A 22,332-nucleotide genomic window follows, 5' to 3' on the forward strand; every position below is an offset into this window, starting at 1 on the left:
CTATGAATGGAAAACCTTGCCATAGATAGAGTTCAGTTTTAAGAAAAAGGCTAACTACTGAACTTGGAGAACAGACAAATGTGCATTTGATAACTGATGTAATAATTACAATGTACTGTGTGGAAGATACAAAATTACAATTCGATTAATGGACTAAATATTTTTGTTACTTTCTTCACCCTTGGGGAAAGTCTCTTAGTTGAAGTTAAAACATTCCTTTATAACACAAGACACAAGCTAACTTTATCACTCTCAGAAGAAATACTAAGGATTGTACTTTGTGAGAGGGTAAATGACATCTTTATTCGGCAATGTATTTACTTGGTGTCTTCTCTATCACTGAACATTTAGTGATTTGCTCTCAAGGAGATTTTTTGTTACAAAAAGACTTGTTGCAATGATCAGACTTGATAAAGCAAATTGTGGTCTTTTGTGGATGAAGTTCATATGCTGCGTGGTTGGTGACTATCGGATTCCATGGAGGCTAACCAAAGCCTAGACTGAGTGTGGACGAGACCCTCGACTGGGGAGTGATGGGGTTATCAAAGGACATGCTGGGTGAGGGGAGCTGGCTGTCATGTAGGGAGTGAACCAGTGCCCCCCGCCAGAGATACAGTTCAGTTTTAAGAAAAAAGGCAAGGCCGGGCATGGTGGCTCACGCCTGTAATCCCAACACTTTGGGAGGCTGAGGCAGGTGGATCATGAGGTCAAGAGGTCGACACCATCCTAGACAACATGGTGAAACCCTCTCTCTACTAAAAATACAAAAATTAGTTGGGCATCGTGCCTGTAATCCCAGCTACTCGGAAGGCTGAGGCAGGAGAATCGCTTGAACCCGGGAGGCGGAAGTTGCATTGAGCCTAGATTGCACCACTGCACTCTGGCCTGGTGACAGTGACACTCCAGCTCAAAAAAAAAAAAAGCAAACTACTGAACTTGGAGAACAGACAAACGTGCATTTGATAACTGATGTAACAATTACAATGTGCTGATTGGAAGATACAAAATTACAATTCATTAATGGACTAAATGTTTTTGTTATTTTTCACCCTTGGGGAAAGTTTCCTAGTTGAAGTTAAAACATTCCTACTATTACTTGTCTTGGAAGAAAACCTTTTTATATTTCTGTACAAACTTTTCGTTTTAATATTATGACACCACCAGGTAAGTTCTCACACATTATCCGTGTCTTGTAGAGTAGTAAAGTGTTAAGTAGAAAAACACGCCAGTGTGGTACCCAGTGAAAGGTGGTGTCTGGAGAGTCAGTGGTTTCTGGAACTCTGGACTGTCAACCAGGAAGTGTTGAAGTGACTGAAAAATTAAAGAGCATGGGTAACAGCATGGGCAAAGCAGAGATTGAGACAATCTATGTCCATGCCAGAGGAAGCATCCTAGGAAGTTTCCGGTTATAGCAAGAGGACAAAACTCGGTATACATTTTATCTAGATCACTTTTGGAGCACTTAAGCAGATAACCAACTTTGTGCTAACATACATGGGCTCAGGAGAGCCTGATTTTAAGACGGACTTCATCCCATTGCTCTTGTGTTCCAGAACCTTCAAGGGACATCACTTACCAGATTCAAGCTTTGCCAGCTTAGCTTTCCTCATGATCAGCATCTATCTATCAGCTGTCAATTCTACCCACGTGCCCAAGTGCTCTTCACACCTTCATGCCTGCAATGCTTTCCTGTGCAGCCTACCTTGGAGGTCCCACTCAATGCTCCACTTCCCTTCCAGCTCCTTTAAAGACTCACTCACACATGAAATTTGGCATTTAACTTTAGTAGTATACTCACAAGTGTGTTACTAGTTCTTACCTCACCTTCACCAGCCTGGAGAAAAGGGTACCACTGTTGGGCAGCTGAGCCAAGTCTTCCCGCTCTCAATCCACCCTGCTGCTCTTGGTTGGCCTGCATCACAGCCCTCTGGATGATATGCTCATTGAGGGTGGGGCCAACTATATAGAAAAAAATACTCATTTGCTGAAATTACTTCTAGATTTCTAGATGAGTATGTAAATTTTTCTGCTCCCAAAGCTCTGGCATCTAGTTTGAGTCGATCTGAGCTCTGTAACAGGTGAAGACATCATATCAGTTTGCACGCTATCAATAGGGGAGAGAGGACGAAAGCAGCACTTTAAAAATGGATATTAAACTACCACGATCTTAAAAAAACATCTTTATTTAAGAAATCAAATAGGGTAAAAATGATGCCATTTCACACAAGGATACAAGACAAAGCTTAGAATTACTTGCTCAAAAGTTACTCAGAATGGAACAAAATTGTTCAAGTGCTCCGAATTAGCACAGGTTGTATTACTTGCTTTCCAATGGACATTTACTATTTTACAGTAAGATCTACTTATCATAGGAACAAAGAGAAAATTCCCAGCCCCCTCTGGTGTATAACCTAAAAGGCTGAGTACAAATGTTAATGGATTCCAAACTTTTCTTTGACAACAGTACTAAAAATTGCATTACAACTTTTTACGAGTATCAACAGTTTACTGTCTGAGGGAAAGGAAATATAAGAATATAAAGTGACAGAAGCAACACACTTCACTGTGGCCTGCAACTGCTCCCAGCCTCCTATTTTATAAACATGATTTGGGTTCTCACATTATAGCAGGATCACTATTCCTAGCCTCTGGCAGAAGCAGACATGTGACACTTAGCACTGCACAAGTGTTTCTTTGGCTTCTTGAGTAGTGCTGTGTATACTGCCTATACATTTTTATAACATCTTTAAATGCATAACATCAATGTATGTGCTATCACATTTCACTCTCAACTGCAGAATATTTTAATTTTAAATTTATCTACCAAATCTTGACTATGACATTTATTTTTGGGTTGTTACATTAAGATCAACCTATCTGGGCCAGGCATGGTGGCTCACACCTGTAATCCCAGCACTTTGGGAGGCTGAGGCAGGAGAATTGCTTGAAGTCAGGAGGCAGAGGTTACAGTGAAACAACTGCCACTGCACTCCAACCTGGACAACAGAGCGAAACCCCATCTCAAAAAAAAACACAAAAGATCAACCTATCTGAATCGGGCAAGTCAAAAGCTTATTCCTGGCCGGGCACGGTGGCTCATGTCTGTAATCCTAGCACTTTGGGAGGCCGAGGCGGGTGGATCAACTGAGGTCAGGAGTTCGAAACCAGCCTGGCCAAAATGGCGAAACCCCGTCTCTACTAAAAACACAAAAATTAGCCAGGCGTGGTGGTGCACGCCTGTAATCCCAGCTATTCGGGAGGCTGAAGAAGGAGAATTGGTTGAACCCGGGAGGTGGAGGTTGCAGTGAGCCAAGATTGTGCCACTGCACTCCAGCCTGCACGACAAGAGCGAGACTCCATCTCATAACAACAAACAAACAAACAAACAAAAACATAAAAAAACAAAAAGCTTATTTCATGGCCAGGCGTGGTAGCTCACGCCTGTAATCCCAGCACTTGCCGAGACGGGTGGATCACGAGGTCAGGAGTTCAGGACCAGCCTGACCAATATGGTGAAACCCCATGTCTACTAAAAATACAAAAATTAGCTGGGTGTGGTGGCACGCACCTGTAGTCCCAGCTAGTCAGAGGCTAAGGCAGGAGAATCGCCTGAACCTGGGAGGCGGAGGTTGCAGTGAGCCAAGCAGAGCAAGACTCTGTCTCAAAAAAAAAAAAAAAAAACATGATTATTGATAATGAGCTCTTCATAAATAACACTGTTCACAAGGAAATACCAATTGATCTATTGATATGTGACATGAGACAGAATGTACTATTTTTAAATATAAAAGGAATTTCATTAGGTTTAGATAAGCTGAGAATACACAAGTTTTCCAGGCTATTTAATCAAGTAACTTACAATGTACACATTCCTGAGTATACACCATTGTGGTGACATCATTTATTTTGGAATTTTCTGCATTCAGCTTAAAAGGTGTTTCTTCCCAAGAAACTGAACTTTTCTGTCAAATGCACTTGATCGAATAGGAGAATTGGGTTCATAAAATGGATTCATTGAAAACTAGGAAAGAAGAAAGTATTAGTGAAGCAAAAAAGCTGACAAATCATAAGTCTCTGAAAGGAAATCATTTTAAAGTTTTAAATTAAAAACCAAAGACATTCAAAAGTCTAAAGACCACATTTTTAAGTTTTACTGAAAATGCTGCATTGTTAAATACTAACATCCTCTTAAGGAAATTTTTATTTTGGTGTTTTGGTTTTGAGAAGTATCTGGGGTAAAACTAATGGCAGTATGATAAATGTTGCCTATGTCAGTTAACTTTCAGGATTTACCCTGTGTGTGAAATACTCATATTCATTATAAATAAATGGATTAATCTGTATGGCCCTTTGGCTACATAAAACAAAGTCTGCCATGTGCTCAGAGTTCAGAAAAAGCTACTCTTATATGGTAATCTTTTAACAATCAGATTTTTAATACTCTCCTTTAACACAAGACTGCTAAATGATCAGCTTCTCAAAGTAATTAGTGTATCATAACACGAGAGAAAATCATTAAATGGAATCACTAATAGGAAAGGCATTGCTGATTTTTATACCTTAATCACTTGACATTGTTCATCTTTATAAGAGGGCTAAATATTACTACCTCTGACTAGGAATACTGTTAAATTGTATTACTGTGCTGATATGCAAGAAATTCTGTCCAAATACAGAACTTATTGAAATTATTAAAAACATACGGGCCAGGGATGGTGGCTCACGCTTGTAATCCCAGCACTTTGGGAGGCCAAGGCGGGTGGATCACTTGAGGTCAGGAGTTCGAGACCAGCCTGGCCAACATGGCAAAACCTCGTCTCTACTAAAAACAGAAAAATTAGCTGGGTGTGGTGGCGCACACCTGTAGTCTCAGCTACTTGGGAGGCTGAGGCAGGAGAATCGCTTGAACCCAGGAGGCAGAGGTTGCAGTGAGCTGAGATCATGCCACTGCATTCCAGCCTGGGTGACAAAGCAAGACTCTGTCTCCAAAACAAAACAAAACAAAACAACACCTGTTACCACTGCAGTGTAACCATGACGTTGTATTATTATTTTATTTTTCAAAATCAAGAAATGCAAGTGGCACCATTCTTCTTGAGTGGCTATTTGATCATATAAAAATCACTTCCTGCCAGTTTATGATCTGTATTAATTGCACTGTAACTTATTTGTAAAGTAGATGGAAACATTTTAAATTATGAAGTAATTTTCCCTTATATAGGCTGCTTCCTTGCTGTCTTTAGGGATCCCTAATAAAATCAGCTATGAGCACCAAGAGGTGAAGAATGAAACCAATTTACCTTCACAGTCATCTAAAGATAACTACCATGAGTTGTGTTCCTAAATACATATTCACCTGCCTGTGAAGACTTACCTGCAGAGAGAGTTGACAGAGATAGTTCTGATGGGGGAAAGCTAGTCTGAAAGGTACACTGCAGCCTAAGGGAGTTACTTCGATAGGCCACTTTCCTGACAAAGGTCGAATCCTTTCTCATCAGATTTTAAAAATTATAGAACATACCATACCTTTATATATAAATCATAAACATCAGTAAAGAAGTTCTTTATTCCATCTTCTTGTCTTATGTCATGAAGCATAATAAACCTCATATGTGAAATAATTAAGGCACAATCTTTCTTAGAAATGAAAAACAAAAAACCAGTTCGTTGATACAATATTCTTCAAATTAGTCACATGCAGTGTATTTGTGATGGAAAAGTTGAATATATAAACTGGGTTTAAAATTAGCTTAGTTTTATCATAAAGAGAACATAAGCTTTCAAAGTTAGAAAATAACTATAAAATAAAGTAAAATAACCTTGATAGGGTCCAGATAAACTTTTTTTTGTGTATGAGACTTAGTTTTAAAATTAGCTATTAAAATGTTTTTCCCCCCTAAAAAAAGAAAAGTAGCCCCATAAATGGAAACTTACATTTTCACCTGACTGTGATGTCTACAGACTCAGAGCCTGGCATCTATGTTCCATGTTCTTCTGGTTTGTGAACCCAAACTTTAGTTATCTTTACTAAGAAGGTAAGGATATGCCCCGCAGTGACAAATGCTGACACAAACCACTCGTTGAACTTGTCCACAGTTTTCAAGTACATGTTGTTTGACAGCCACATGTTCTCATCTACGAGGTCGAGAGCAGCATGAGCTATGAACTGGTTCAGATGACGATGGTCATCCTAGATGACAGTGTGAGCAACCACAGATTAACATTTCCATATGACATCAAGAATGCTGACATTTCATTCTGTAAATTCTATAGATGGTTTTCTTGTGGGGAAAAAAACAGTTTGCTTTTATACTTTGTTATTGTCATGAGACTTACAAAAGATCTGTTTTCACATTATATTCTATTTTTAAATTTGATATCTAAATCTCAAAGAACAGAAACAGTCAATTAATAAATGTGTATACAGATGATTTATACAAAATCATTTATTCAAAATCTTTTTCATAGAAATTTTTTTTCATGCTTCAAGAAGGAAGTTACCAAATTCTGTAACCATTTAAACATGTAAAAAAAAGAATACGATGTTTAAAAAAACAAAAAACAAAAAACAAGATCCTGTGGAGAAGAGGTGCCATTCACACCAGGCTCAAGGTCTGGGAGGAAACGGAGAGGGCCCAGATTCCTGCACAATGGCACCAGGTAAGCAGTAGAGACAGTAGAAATGGCACTTATAACGGCCTGCCAGAGGCCTCTTTCCAGTGCATGGAGCTTACATGGCAGCGGGACCTGGAAGTAGTGGGAGGTGATGCTCAGCCCCAGCTGTGAGCAGTCGCCTGTGTCAACAGCAGGACACAGTCCTGTCAGAGCTGGGAGTGTCCTTTTCCTGGGCTGAAATGGCTTAAGTGAACAGAAGGTAGGACTGTCTGACCATAATGTGAAGAGGGAATTCACAACTTGGAATGCAGTCTTACCCTGATGTAATTCTTTGAAAATACATTTTTTGGCCAGGTACGGTGGCTTATGCTTGTAATCCTAGTACTTTCGGAGGCCAAGGCAGGTGGATCACCTGAGGTCAGGAGTTCGAGACCAGCCTGGCCAGTATGGTGAAATCCCGTCTCTACTAATACAAAAATTGTGGTGGTGCATGCCTGTAATCCCAGCTACTCGGGAGGCTGAGGCAACCGGGAGGTGGAGGCTGCAGTGAGCCAAGAGCACGCCATTGCGCTCCAGCCTAGGGGACAAGAGGAAAACTCCGTCTCAAAAAAACCCAAACAAACCATTTTCCAAAGAATACCTCTGTTATGGGTTGAAGTGTTTCCTCTCCAAAATTCCTTTGTTGAAGTCCTAAGCAACAGTACCTCAGAATGTGGCCTTATTTGGAAAGAGGGTTGCTGCAGATGTGGTTAGCTAAGATGAGGTCACACTGGGGTAGGGTGGGCCCCTAATCCAATGGACTGGTGTATTCAGAAAAAGGGAACATTTAGAGATGCACACAGGGAGAAAAAATGCCACATGAAGGCTGGAGTTAAGCTGCCACAAGCCAAGGAACTCCCAGAAGCTGGGAGAGGGGCCTGGACAGACCCTTGTCTTAGTGCCTTCATAGGAAGCATGGCCCCACTGACACCTTGATTTCACATGGTGACCCTCAGAACTGAGACAATAAATTTCTGCTGTCCCAAGCCACTCAGTTTTTTGTACTTTGTTACAACAGCCACAGGAAACCAAGACGGCTTCCTTGCCAAGGAGGCTGTTCTCATGTCTGGGCTGGAGGAGGGCGGCCTGTTGCCCTGGAATCCCATACGTAGTTAAAGCATGTTTTACTTCACTCATGTTGCCATGACAAAGCTAAGTGAATCCTTAGAGAAATGGCTGTTTTTATGTCTGGCTCACAGCAGTGTTTTCTTTTACAATGAGGATCAATCCTGAAGAATTAGGAGCAAACTGAAAACGCTTTAAGAAAGTGAGTGGTAGCAGGAGAAAGAACTAAAATCAAGTTATGCAACAGAGTATTTTTATGTGTGCTTTGTCCAACACAAGGCCAGTGGAGTGCACAGAAATTACATACAAGTAGCTGCATCCCACAGAGCAATACTGGTACAGAGATACCTCAAAACAAGTTTTAATGAGTAGTGTTCTCATAATATGAGAAAATAATGTCACAACACCACCTCGTAGAGAATCCCTTAAACAAATGCCTATCTTATTTTGGTGGCAAGGCCCAAATAGTTGAAAAATATCATATATTATGCATTACAATTAACTCAAAACATCAGTTCCTTAAAGGACATTAAAGCCAATTTTTGGAGGTTGGGAGAAATATAGCAAACTTGTCAGCAATTTATTAGAAACAGAAATTGGAAAGAACTGGGTCTTTTCATGTCAAAACTCTACAGGTCTGGGCCAGGTGTGGTGGCTCACATCTGCAATCCCGGCACTTTGGGAGGCCGAGGGCAGGCAGACCACCTGAGGTCAGGAGTTCAAGACCAGCCTGGGCAACATGTTGAAACCCTATCTCTACTAAAAATACAAAAATTAGCCTGGCATGGTGGTGCACACCTGTAATCCCAGCTACTTGGGAGGCTGAGACAGGAGAATTGCTTGAACCCAGGAGGCGGAGGTTGCAGTGAGCTGAGATCGTGTCACTGCATTTCAGTCTGGGTGACAGAGCAAGGCTCTGTCTCAAACATAAATAAATAAATAAATAAATAAATACATAAATAAATAAATAAGATCCAAATGGTTTTATTTTAAGCATTTGGGATGGTAATCTTTCTTAAAATATATGGTCCATTTTCCTTGTCTCCAAAAAAAAAAAAAAATCTACAGGTCTGAACGGCAATATGTTCTCAAGCCAAGCTTGGTTTTTGGAACCATTCTTGACAAGAAAGTCAGATATTATCACCTCTGGTGCTGCTTTTGAGCTTCTTGTGTACAGCCAAGGTGTCACTGGGGAGGGGAGCATGCAGGCTCAACCTAGCCAGGAAGTGTTGCAGAATGCCCCTGAAGTGAGGTGCTGCAGGCCCACTGGCAGCAGGAAGACAGGGAAGTAAGGGGCTTTTCTAACTCAGTAGGTCCTGATGAAAAACGTGATTCATGAAAATAGCCTGGACTTTCATGGCATTTCAAGGCAGCAATCTGCTACAGGTGAACTATGTTTTTATGTGCTTAAGCAGCAGCAATTCATGGTGGGTGACATAGTGAACTGAGTATCATGGGAATGCCAGAGCGTCATGCTAGTCTGTGCTGAATTAAAGGATGAATAAACAACTCCAAGGACATTCCCTGGCTGGCTTCTATCAGTCTGTGGGACTCTACAGCAAGCCTCATTTAATTGTGGTGGATTTCAGTTACCTTATCTGTCCAGATCTTACAGTTCTAAAATAATATTATACCATATCATTACAATAGCATAAAAATTCTTACGTACTTTGGATTCTGCCTTCCCAGCTGGCAAAAACTCCATTTCAAAAACTGGATTATCATGGTGGCCAACAATTACAAAGTAGAAGCTCCCAGACATGGTCTTCAATATATGGCTCCTAATTAAGTGAAAAATGGTACATATTTTTAGTAGTCAATCTTCAAATTAAAAAATGACTAATGGGAAGTGTAGAATTCCTTTTTTAACTTAAACCTGACATTGTAGAGGAAGAAGCTACTAAGCTTGGCACAGTTTCCAGTATACTAGTGAAGATACACAGCTTCTGGAATAAACAAATTATGTATCTGTGATATGTCCTGTAGAATCTAATGTATTTTCATAAGGAAACTGGAAGACCTCTAACATGAAATCACTAAGACAACATTCTCATGATCTGAAAGTATGGCTCATTTAGCTCAAGGGGCCCTGAGTGTCTGGTCGAGTAAGCCAGGCTTCACTTGGACTGGACCAGTTAGCAGCACGGACACCTAGAAGGATTAACAGAAGGTGGTGGTAAGTCAAGGACAATACAGAGTAGTGGGAAGACCAACGAAGTAATTAGCTTGCCTTAGAAATTTCCAGGAAGCATCCGTCGGGGGAAACTAAAACCAACTCTACCTCATGTCACTTACCTAGAAAGGAGAGACACTGTAGCACTGATCCACAGACTGCGTGTGCTGTATTTGTCTTCCTTCTACTTGAAGTATGAGTGCTATAAATCTAAGTCTTTGCAAATCTAAGGGTCTATGATATGCCTCTTTATACACCAATTTATAAGAAAGGAAGAGTTTTGTATTCTAGAAAAGATGGAAGAAATAATCCATAAAGGAAGACATTCTGAGGCACTGAGAGATCTTGGAACTAAGTTTAACACATTGGGCAGGGTGCAGTGGCTCACACCTGTAATCCCAGCACTTTGGAGGGCTGAGGTGGGCAGATTGCTTCAGCCCAGGAGTTTAAGACCAGCCTGGGCAACATGGTGAAACCCCATCTCTACATGAAATACAAAAATTAGCCAGGCATGGTGGTATGTGCCTGTAGTTCCAGCTACTCAGGAGGCTGACGCAGGAGGATCACCTGAGCCCAGGGAGGTCAAGGCTGCAGTGAACCGAGATCGCACCACTGCACTCCAGCCTAAGTGACAAAATGAGACCCTGTCTCAAAAAAAAAAAAACAAAAACAAAAACAAAAAAGTTCAACAGATTGGCAAAAGAAATAAAACTATGAGAAACTGGGGAAAAAAACATAAGTGATTCCATGGCTTTTAGCACAGATAATTGAAATCTAGATGAATGATGGATGGGTGGGGGCATGGATGGATTTATCCCAAGGTAACCCCATGGTGTGTATTTTTAATACAAGGACTTTGGAGTCAAACAAAGTTAGGTTCAGGTCTAGCTCTGCTACTTACTGGCAATGTGACCACAGGCAGTCCTTAATTTCCTAATGTCAGTTTTCTCATCTGTAAAACAGTGATAACACTGTAGCACCTTATGGTGCACTTATGAGGATCACACAATCTAATGCATGTAAAGCACCTGGCACAGTGTCTGACTCACAGTACCTGCTCAATTAATGTTATTTAGAATAACATGGAAGACTGTATGCACACTGGGATGTGGTGACTAGTAACTTCTCAACATGGAGTGGAAATCAAGTAAACCGGGAGTTACAGTCAGTCTCCTGGAACATACATCTGAGGTGTGTTAGAAGCCAAGACTTATCAAGCCTCATTGGGCCTTCTGCTGATTCACACAGAACATACAATGAAATCAGAAGAAATCTGATATGTACTTGCTAATGAATGACACATTTTATAAAGAAAATCAAGGCACAGCTGGCACTTTTAACTCTAGAATTGGGAGGCCATAACTGGGGAAGAAAAGGCAGATCAGAGACTCTTGGCATGATGAAGCAGGATTTAAAATGCTATTTGGGGCAGGGGTGGAGGGGTGGGGGACTATAGACTGCAGGCCAAATCTAGCCTTGCCCATCCTTTTGCGACCATCTAAGGTTGCTCCCACACTTCAATGGCAGAGTTAAGCACCTGTGACACAGACCATCCGTCCCACAAAGCCAACAATATTTACTATCTGGCCCTTTAAAGAAAATGTTTGCCCCTGTTTTAGGGGTAAGATGAGAAAAAGGTCCAAACAGAAAAAGTGGATAATAAAGACAAGCTGGAATGATAAAAAAGCTATGCAAAACTAGAAGAACTGGCAATAATTCTCCAAAGTGAAGGGAAGAAGGAGGGAGTTGAAATTTGAACAAAGTAAACAATGATATCATGAATTCTTCCTGAACTAGATTTCAGAGCTGGAGTCTGCCAAGGGAAGGGCTTCTTACTTTCTTCAGCACATTTAAGCAGCAGCAAAAACAAAACAAAAAGACCAAAACAAAACATAAGGAAATATATGTACATATATGTATAAGCGAGATAACATGCATCCCCACACTCACCTCTATATGGAAAGCCACAAATGGGCAAGCAGCATGGCACTAAGTCAGCAGACAGAAAGGGAACTCAAAGACCGACTGCATGAGGATGCTGTTACCAACTACCCAGCTGCACAGAAGATGAGACAGAGCTTTCTTTATATACATTCCGTGCTTGATTTCAGCTGCCAATTATTTGATTTTGTAAACAGCTGAAAAAGCAAGAAGGGCTGTAGCTTTTCATTCACTTCCGCCAAGAAAAAACTGACAGGTGAAGTGGAAGAACTGAATTCACCCTGGGAGAAAATGACCCCATTATCTCGGGAGGGGAACAGCTGCAATCACTTAGCAAATACTTGAGGGTATCCAGCAAAGGTAAGACATACACTAGGATTCTGTGCTGTCCAATCTATGGAACTTCGTGCGAGGACGGAAATGTTCTACACCTGTGCTGTCCAATATGGGAGCTAGTGTGCATTAGAAATGTGGCTAGTGTGGGCCGGGCATGGTGGCTCACGCCTGTAATCCCAGCACTTTGGGAGGCCGAGGCGGGAGGATCATGAGGTTAGGAGATTGAGACCAAACTGGCTAACACAGTGAAACCCTGTCTATATTAAAAATACAAAAAATTAGCCGGGTGTGGTGGTGGGCGCCTGTAGTCCCAGCTACTTGGGAGGCTGAGGCAGAAGAATGGCATGAACCCAGGAGGCGGAGCTTGCAGTGAGCCAAGATCGCGCCACTGCACACTCCAGCCTGGTGACAGAGTGAGACTCCATCTCAAAAAAAAAAAAAAAAAAAAGAAAGAAAGAAATGTGGCTAGTGAGATTGTAGAACTGAATTTTAATTAAACATAAGTGGCTAGTGGCTACAGTACTAGACAGCATGGGTCTACATCAATGATTCCAAACTAGTGGCACAATCATATGCCCCTCTGGGACAAAGCTTCCAAAGGAAGGATTAGGCAGCAATATTTGCTGTTCTGCAATATTTGCTGTTCTGCAGCCTCCACTGGTGATACCCAGGCAAACAGAGTCTGGACTGGACCTCCAGCAAACTCCAGCAGACCTGCAGCTGAGGGATCTGTTAGAAGGAAAACTAACAAACAGAAAGGAATAGCATCAACATCAACAAAAAGGACATCTACACCAAAGCCCCATCTGTAGGTCACCAACATCAAAGACCAAAGGTAGATAAAACCACAAAGATGGGGAGAAACCAGAACAGAAAAGCTGAAAATTCTAAAAGTCACAGCACCTCTTCTCCTCCAAAGGATCGCAGCTCCTTGCCAGCAACAGAACAAAGCTGGACGGAGAATGACTTTGATGAGTTGACAGAATTAGGCTTCAGAAGGTCAGTAATAACAAACTTCTCCGAGCAAAAGAAGCATGTTTGAACCCATCGCAAGGAAGATAAAAACCTTGAAAAAAGGTTAGATGAATGGCTAACTAGAATAAACAGTGTAGAGAAGACCTTAAATGACCTGATGGGGCTGAAAACCATGGCACAAGAACTTTATGACGCATGCACAAGCTTCAATAGCCGATTTGATCAAGTGGAAGAAAGGGTATCAGCGATTGAAGATCAAATTAACAAAATAAAGCAAGAAAACAAGGTTAGAGAAAAAAGAGTAAAAAGAAACAAAGCCTCCAAGAAATATGGGACTATGTGAAAAGACCATATTTACATTTGATTGGTGTACCTGAAAGTGATGGGGAGAATGGAACCAAGTTGGAAAACACTCTTCAGGATATTATCCAGGAGAACTTCCCCAACCTAGCAAGGCAGGCCAACATTCAAATTCAGGAAATACAGAGAACACCACAAAGAGAAGAGCAACCCCAAGACACATAACTGTCAGATTCACCAAGGTTGAAATGAAGGAAAAAATGTTAAGGGCAGCTAGAGAGAAAGGTCAAGTTACCCAACAAGGGAAACCCATCAGACTAACAGCAGATCTCTCAGCAGAGACACTGCAAGCCAGAAGAGAGTGGGGGGCCAATATTCAACATTCTTAAAGAAAAGAATTTTCAACCCAGAATTTCATATCCAGCCAAACTAAGCTTCATAAGTGAAGGAGAAATAAAATCCTTTACAGACAAGGAAATGCTGAGAGATTTTATCACCACCAGGCCGGCCTTACAAGAGCTCCTGAAGGAAGCACTAAACATGGAAAGAAACAACCGGTACCAGCCACTGCAAAAACAGGCCAAACTGTGAAGACCATCAATGCTATGAAGAAACTGCATCAATTAACAGGCAAAATAACCAGTGAACATCATGATGACAGGATCAAACTCACACATAACAATATTAACCTTAAATGTAAATGGGCTAAATACCCCAATTAAAAGACACAGACTGCCAAATTGGATAAAGAATCAAGACCCATCAGTGTGCTGTATTCAGGAAACCCATCTGACGTGCGACACATACAGGCTCAAAATAAAGGGATGGAGGAAGATCTACCAAGCAAATGGAAAGCACAAAAAAGCAGGGGTTGCAATCCTAGTCTCTGATAAAACAGTCTCTGTTTTAAACCAAAACAAAGATCAAAAGAGACAAAGAAGGCCATTACATAATGGTAAAGGGATCAATTCAACAAGAAGAGCTAACTATCCTAAATATATATGCACCCAATACAAAAGCACCCAGATTCATAAAGCAAGTCCTTAGAGACGTACAAAGAGACTTAGACTCCCACACAATAATAAGGGGAGACTTTTAACACCCCATTGTCAATATCAGACAGATCAACAAGACAGAAGGTTAACAAGGATATCCAGGACTTGAACTCAGCTCTGCATCAAGCAGACCTAATAGACATCTATAGAACTCTCCACCCCAAATCAACAGAATATACATTCTTCTCAGCACCACATATCACATATTCTAAAATTGGTCACATAATTGGAAGTAACACACTCCTCAGCAAATGTAAAAGAACACAAATCACAACAAAGTGTCTCTCAGACCACAGTGCAATCAAATTAGAACTCGGGATTAAAAACCTCACTCAAAACTGCACAACTACATGGAAATTGAACAACTTGCTCCTGAATGACTGCTGGGTAAATGACGAAATGAAGGCACAAATAAAGTTGTTCTTTGAAACCAATGAAAACAAAGACACAACGTACCAGATTCTCTGGGATACATTTAAAGCAGTGTGTAGAGGGAAATTTATAGCACTAAATGCCCACAACAGAAAGTGGGAAAGATCTAAAATCGACACCCTAACATCACAATTAAAAGAACTAGAGAAGCAAGAGCAAACAAATTCAAAAGCTAGCAGAAGACAAGAAATAACTAAGATCAAAGCAGAACTGAAAGAGATAAAGACACAAAGAACCCTTTAAAAAAAATCAATGAATCCAGGAGCTGGCTTTTTGAAACAATCAACAAAATTGATAGACCACTAGGCAAGACTAATAAAGAAGAAAATAGAGAAAAATCAGATAGATGCAATAAAAAATGATAAAGGGGATATCACCACCAATCCCACAGAAATACAAACTACCATCAGAGAATACTATAAACACCTCTACGCAAATAAACTAGAAAATCTAGAAGAAATGGATAAATTCCTGGACACATACACCCTCCCAAGACTAAATCAGGAAGAAGCTTAATCCCTGAATAGACCAATAACAGGCTCTGAAATCGGGGCAATAATTAATAGCCTACCAACCAAAAAAAGTCCAGGACCAGACAGATTCACAGCCAAATTCTACCAAAGGTACAAAGAGGAGCTGGTACCATTCCTTCTGAAACTATTCCAATCAACAGAAAAAGAGGGAATCCTCCCTAACTCATTTTATGAGGCCAACATCATCCTGATACCAAAGCCTAGCAGAGACACAACAAAAAAAGAGAATTTTAGACCAGTATCCCCGATGAACATCGATGCAAAAATCCTCAATAAAATACTGGCAAACCAAATCCAGCAGCACAGCAAAAAGCTTATCCACCATGATCAGGTCAGCTTCATCCCTGGGATGCAAGGTTGGTTCAACATATGCAAATCAATAAACATAATCCATCACATAAACAGAACCAATGACAAAAACCACATGATTATCTCAATAGATGCAGAAAAGGCCTTCAACAAAATTCAACAGCCCTTCATGCTAAAAACTCTCAATAAACTAGGAATTGATGGAACAGATCTCAAAATAATAAAAGGTATTTATGACAAACCCACAGCCAATATCATACTGAATGGGCAAAAACTAGAAGCATTCCCTTTGAAAACCGGCACAAGACAAGGATGCCCTCTCTCACCACTCCTATTCAACATAGTGTTGGAAGTTCTGGCCAGGGCAATCAGGCAAGAGAAAGAAATAAAGGGTATTCAATTAGGAAAAGAGGAAGTCAAATTGTCCCTGTTTGAAGATGGCATGATTGTGTATTTAGAAAACTCCATCATCTCAGTCCAAAATCTCCTTAAGCTGATAAGCAGCTTCAGCAAAGTCTCAGGATACAAAATCAATATGCAAAAATCACAAGCATTCCTATACACCAATAACAGACAGAGAGTCAAAGCATGAGTGAACATTCCCATTCACAATTGCTACAGAGAGAATAAAATACCTAGGAATCCAACTTACAAGGGATGTGAAGGACCTCTTCAAGGAGAACTACAAACCACTGCTCAATGAAATAAAAGAGGACACAAACAAATGGAAGAACATTCCATGCTCATGGATAGGAAGAATCAATATCATGAAAATGGCCATACTGCCCAAGGGTAATTTATAGATTCACTGCCATCCCCATCAAGCTACCAATGATTTTCTTCACAGAATTGGAAAAAACTACTTTAAAGTTCATATGGAATCAAAGAAGAGCCCAGTTACATTGCCAAGACAATCCTAAGCAAAAAGAACAAAGCTGGAGGCATCACACTACCTAACTTCAAACCATACAAGGCTACAGTAACCAAAACAGCATGGTACTGGTACCGAAACACCACACATCTACAACCATCTGATCTTTGACAAATCTGACAAAAACAAGAAATGGGGAAAGGATTCCCTATTTAATAAATGGTGCTAGGAAAACTGGCTAGCCATATGTAGAAAGCTGAAACTGGATCCCTTCCTTATACCTTATACAAAAATTAATTCAAGATGGATTAAAGACTTAAATGTTAGGGCCAGGTGCGGTGGCTCAAGCCTGTAATCCCACCACTTTGGGAAGCTGAGAGGCTGAGGTGGGTGGATCACCTGAGGTCGGGAGTTCGAGACCAGCCTGACCAACATGGAAAAACCCTGTCTCTACTAAAAATATAAAATTAGCTGGGCATGGTGGCACATGCCTGTAATCCCTGCTACTTGGGAGGCTGAGGCAGGAGAATTGCTTGAATCCAGGAGGTGGAGGTTGTGGTGAGTCGAGATTGCACCATTGCACTCCAGCCTGGGCAACAAGAGCAAAACTTCATCTCAAAGAAAAAAAAAAACTTAAATGTTAGACCTAAAACCATAAAAACCCTAGAAGAAAACCTATGCAATACTATTCAGGACACAGGCATGGACAAGGACTTCATGACTAAAACACCAAAAGCAAAGCCAACAAAAGCCAAAATAGACAAATGGGATCTAATTAAACTAAAGAGCTTCTGCATGGCAAAATAAACTACCATCAGAGTGAACAGGCAACCTACAGAATGGGAGAAAATTTTTGCAATCTACCATCTGACAAAGGGCTAATATCCAGAATCTACAAAGAACTCAAACAAATTTACAAGAAAAAAACAATCCCATCAAAAAGTGGGCAAAGGATATGAACAGACACTTCTCTAAAGAAGACATCTATGCAGCCAACAGACACATGAAAAAATTCTCATCATCACTGGTCATTAGAGAAATGCAAATCAAAACCACAAAGAGATACCATCTCATGCCAGTTAGAATGGCAATCATTAAAAAGTCAGGAAATAACAGATGCTGGAGAGGATGTGGAGAAATAGGAACGCTTTTACACTGTTGGTGGGATTGTAAACTAGTTCAATCATTGTGGAAGACAGTGTGACGATTCCTCAAGGATCTAGAACTACAAATACCATTTGACCCAGCAATCCCATTGCTGGGTATATATCCAAAGGATTATAAATCATGCTACTATAAAGACACATGCACACCTATGTTTATTGTGGCACTATTCACAATAGCAAAGACTTGGAACGAACCCAAATGTCCATCAATGATAGACTGGATTAAGAAAATGTGGCACATATACACCATGGAATACTATGCAGCCATAAAAAAGGATGAGTTCACGTCCTTTGCAGGGACATTGATGAAGCTGGAAACCATCATTCTCAGGAAACTATCACAAGGACAGAAAATCAAACACTGCACATTTTCACTCATAGGTGGGAACTGAACAATGAGATCACTTGGACACAGGGCAGGGAACATCATGCACCGGGGCCTCTTGAGGGGTGGGGGGCTGGGGGAGGGATAGCATTAGGAGAAATACCTAATGTAAATGACAAGTTGATGGGTGCAGCAAACCAACATGGCACATGTATACCTATGTATCAAACCTGCATGTTGTGCACATGTACTCTAGAACTTAAAGTATAATTTAAAAGAAAAGAAAAGAAAACATCTAGCTATTTCAATAAATCCAAGTTGTCAGGTCCTGACAAATTATATACCTTGGGTTAACAAATGTGATTGCGTAACTTCTGATCAATGACATTTGAGAAATTGCAAGAAAAATGCCATATCATCCGCTAGGTTAAATGCTATTCCTATTTTCAGAAACAGGAAAAAGGCTTATCTCCTAGTCTATAACAGGGTACATTCAGAGCGACTAGAACACCAACAGAAACATGTATTAAATGCTTATTTTCAGTCAGATGCCATGCCAGGCACTTTTATTATACATTAACTCATTTAATGTGAATCCCTAGATAAAAACAGATTATTATTCATTCATATACTCCTGGTTGTACTAGAACAAGTCATGCCAAACTTACGTTTTTTGTTTCTGAAGGGAGATACGGTAGGTAGACAGAAAGTCATTTTATGAAATATTTTGGTATCTAAGAACAAACTGGAGTCCTGGAGCCTGGGTGAAAATACAGAGTCTTGCTAGAATGTTGCCCTCCATGAGAGCAAATACACCATTTGTCTTGTTCACTGTGGTATCCCTAGAGGTACAACAGTGCCAGGGACCCAAAAAACACTCATTATTTGCTGAATGAGAGACGGCTCACAGCTGACTTGAGTGTCAATACTCGGAGAACGTTCATGGGGTGCTCCATGTCAATTTATGGCACAGGGTCTCTAGGAAGGCTTTGAGGTTGACCTTAACCTAGTTTAGCTCAGTATTTGAATCAATATCTTGAATGAAGATAACTTATCACATTCAAAGATAACACCAAGGGCAGCTAACTTATTAGAAGGCAGAAGTTAGGATTTAAAAAGATCTCCATGGCTAAGAGAGCTAGGTGAAATTAACAAGATAGAAGTTAAGAGGATAAGAAAGAAAGCCAATCCCAGCACTTTGGGAGGCCGAGATGGGCGGATCACGAGGTCAGGAGATCGAGACCATCCTGGCTAACACGGTGAAACCCTGTCTCTACTAAGAAATACAAAAAATAGCCGGGCGAGGTGGCAGCGCCTGTAGTCCCAGCTACTCGGGAGGCTGAGGCCGGAGAATGGCGTGAAGCCGGGAGGCGGAGCTTGCAGTGAGCTGAGATCCAGCCACTGCACTCCAGCCTGGGCAACAGCGCCAGACTCCGTCTCAAAAAAAAAAAAAAAAAAAAAAAAGAAAGAAAGCCTTGTACTTGGGCTTAAAAATTAACTGTACAAAAGGACAAGGGAAATCTAGATTAAGAACAGTTCATCTATATCAACCCAAAAGTTCTGCAAGCTCAGTAAGAGGCAAAAGTCTGACAGGTTTGTCAAAAAAGCTAATGCAATTCTAGGTGGTATTAAGAGCAAGGTCGGGGAGAATGCTGATGTCCTCTTCAATAATATTATCATCTTTGGGGAAGGTACTCAGTTCTGGGAATCATATTGTAAAAGGATCAATAACTCTGTGTGTTACAGGGGAGGGGAGGGCAGGATCTAGGCTAGGAAATGCTCTGGAAACGAGACAAGAGCAACTGAAGGAAAGAGGATGTTTAAACGGGGCGGGGGAGACTTTTTGGGGTGGAAAGGGAGCTGGGTACAGCACAGTACTATCTTTAAATACAGTAAGCTATCTAATGAAAAAGCGACTTGGCTAGGGATGGCAAATGAGTTTCCTTTCATGAGCGAATTCTAATCAACTGGTAGTGACTGCCAGGAACTGGTGCTGAGAAAGATTCTGAGCCTAAGTGTGGTCAGCAGGAAAGAATGCTGTGATCAATTATCCATGTCTGCTATGAATTTGGGGAAGTGCAGTGCCTACAGGAGGGCCAAGTATTTGCTGACTCTGGACTAGACAGACTTATTCCAAACCGTTCCATAGGCCAAGCCCAGGACTGCTCATTGGAAGTCACTGGGAAACTAGAAACTAAGGGGTGGCTGGCACAGCACCAGTGCCAGAGTGGCAAGATGCTCAATGAACTTGGAAGTCCCTTCTCATTTTAAGTTGCAGGCAAACGCAACATAAAACTCATGGACTCCAGTTCCAAAGACATCCATTTTTGTAGCAAGCCTCTTTACAGCCTCTATAGAAGAGCTGCTAGAAAAACTGCCCTGTGCTCCCGACAGCAGTGGTTTCAGTTGTTCCATAGACCTGGGGTCATGAGACTAAACTGGTGTGGCATGGGATATGTCTATTGCCATGAGGAGGGGCAGTAGGAATACTACTGATAGGTCTCTAATGTGACATTTTCCTATTAGTATTATAAGCAATTCTCTCACCCCTTAGAAGTTATGCTAGGTTTTCGAGAACATTTTATCTAATTATATTCATGTATTTAACTGTGGGACCAAAGGTGGGGGTGGAAGTGAGGGGGTCTTCAGGAACATTTTTTTTTTTTTTAAACCAGTGGACAAGCGATTCTACTTAACATTTACAACATATCAACATCTTTTTAGAACACTATTTTCATCATTCCACTCAAAAGCCTTGATGCATCTCAGCTACAGGATCATGTACTAGTACTCAAAACAGTCCCACATTGCTCCACATGTCTTTTCTCAGCCCTGTTGTTTCACCTCTGCTAGCGTTGACTCGTTTACTTATTTTTTCTCCCAAATTCACTTTGACTGTATCCAGTTCAGAGCTGCTATTATTTCTCTCTTCATGCCTGGAATGTTCTCCTTGATTCTGCCTGCAACTACTACCCATCCTTTAAAATCCAACTAAGTCTCTCCTCCTCTTCAATTGTTTCCAACAAAAACCTACAGGTTCTCCACCTCCTATGAAGTCCTGTCACTCTTACTGCCTCTTAAATACTTTAAGTTCTTCACAGCCAGAGATCAAAACTCATTGTACTCATCTTCAATGCTGTACACAAAGCTGACATCCAATTTTGTCCTCACAGGACTTAGATACCGTATAAGGCTTATATTCCCAGCACACAACTCTGGAATCAGGCTAGATTCCTCACTGCCCCCAAGAAGATCGTGGCTTTTTTGTTTTCTTTTAATGATTCCTTTGCTCATTTTTCCCCTTCCTGTGATGTTCTCTTTTTGCTTACCACCCGAATCCTACCCATCAAGGCCCTGATAAAGTCACTCTTTTTCCACAGAGATGATCTGGATCACTTCCATCTTCAACCACCTGCCATTTAAACTCTTTATCCAGTCTACAATGCATCTTAGTTCTTGTTCAATTCTCTGGCCGTAACATTTTCATTATTGCTTCCGAGAGGTTTGGTTCTTTTTCTTTCTAATTACATTTAAGCATCATGAGGACCGGCTCACCTTTACCTCACAGCACACAATGGTTGGTACTCTAAAACGTTTAGCTCTGTGGATCTCAACCCGGAGCGATCTTGCTTCCAAAAGGACATCTGGCAATATCTGGAGACATCTTTGGTTGTCACACTTGGGGGAGAAGGTGATACTGACAAAACAGAGAGCAAGGATACAGCTAAACCTACAATGCACAGGGCAGCCTCCCAAAACAAAGAATCTTCCGGCTCCAAAAGGCAACAGTGCCGCCGTTAAGAAACCCTGGGTTAGCTGAATGACCCCGTGAACCGCGAAACCACAGCCCCCGAGAGAGCGGACGTTTGCAGGTGGAAAGGCCGCGCGGATGAGCTGGCGGAGGGCTGGCAGGTCCGGCCCGGCCACCCCGGGGAAGGGTGGAGGTACAGGACCAACATCCGCGTCACGCAGGAGCTAGGAAGTCCTCCAGGGACTCAAAACACCCACCCGCTACTCGCTCCAGTCCCTACCTGCAGCCGGAGGCCGACAACGGAAACGCAGCGTCAGTTTCCGCGGAAGACACCCCGGCTCCGCATCCACAGCCAGAACGCCTAAGCAGTTTTCGCGATACCCTGGGATGTGCTCTCGCGATACGTAGGTGGAGCTTCCGGCCGGTGCTGGGCAACCGAGCGCATG

The 22,332-nt window shown here is 41.4% G+C and overlaps 1 protein-coding gene across 3 annotated transcripts; it reads right to left on the bottom strand.

Moving 5' to 3' along the window:
- Positions 1–3,803: 3,803 nt before the first annotated feature.
- Positions 3,804–22,271, bottom strand: TRAPPC2 (trafficking protein particle complex 2). Of its 3 annotated transcripts, none has more exons than XM_025372022.1 (6): positions 22,167–22,265; positions 21,691–21,832; positions 9,389–9,500; positions 6,046–6,190; positions 5,527–5,612; positions 3,804–4,021 (listed from the first exon to the last, which is right to left on the bottom strand). In XM_025372022.1, exons 3-6 carry the CDS (start codon positions 9,479–9,481, stop codon positions 3,923–3,925), a joined length of 423 nt encoding a protein of 140 aa, XP_025227807.1. In that variant the 5' UTR covers positions 9,482–9,500; positions 21,691–21,832; positions 22,167–22,265; the 3' UTR covers positions 3,804–3,922. The 3 variants fall into 3 exon arrangements, with proteins under 3 accessions (XP_025227807.1, XP_025227805.1, XP_025227806.1); XM_025372020.1 differs by having other exon boundaries at positions 21,697–21,832; positions 22,167–22,210; XM_025372021.1 differs by lacking the exon at positions 21,691–21,832 and having other exon boundaries at positions 22,167–22,271.
- Positions 22,272–22,332: the final 61 nt, after the last annotated feature.

Source organism: Theropithecus gelada, chromosome X (genome assembly GCF_003255815.1).
Source record: "Theropithecus gelada isolate Dixy chromosome X, Tgel_1.0, whole genome shotgun sequence".
In the NCBI taxonomy this organism is placed as follows: domain Eukaryota; kingdom Metazoa; phylum Chordata; class Mammalia; order Primates; family Cercopithecidae; genus Theropithecus; species Theropithecus gelada.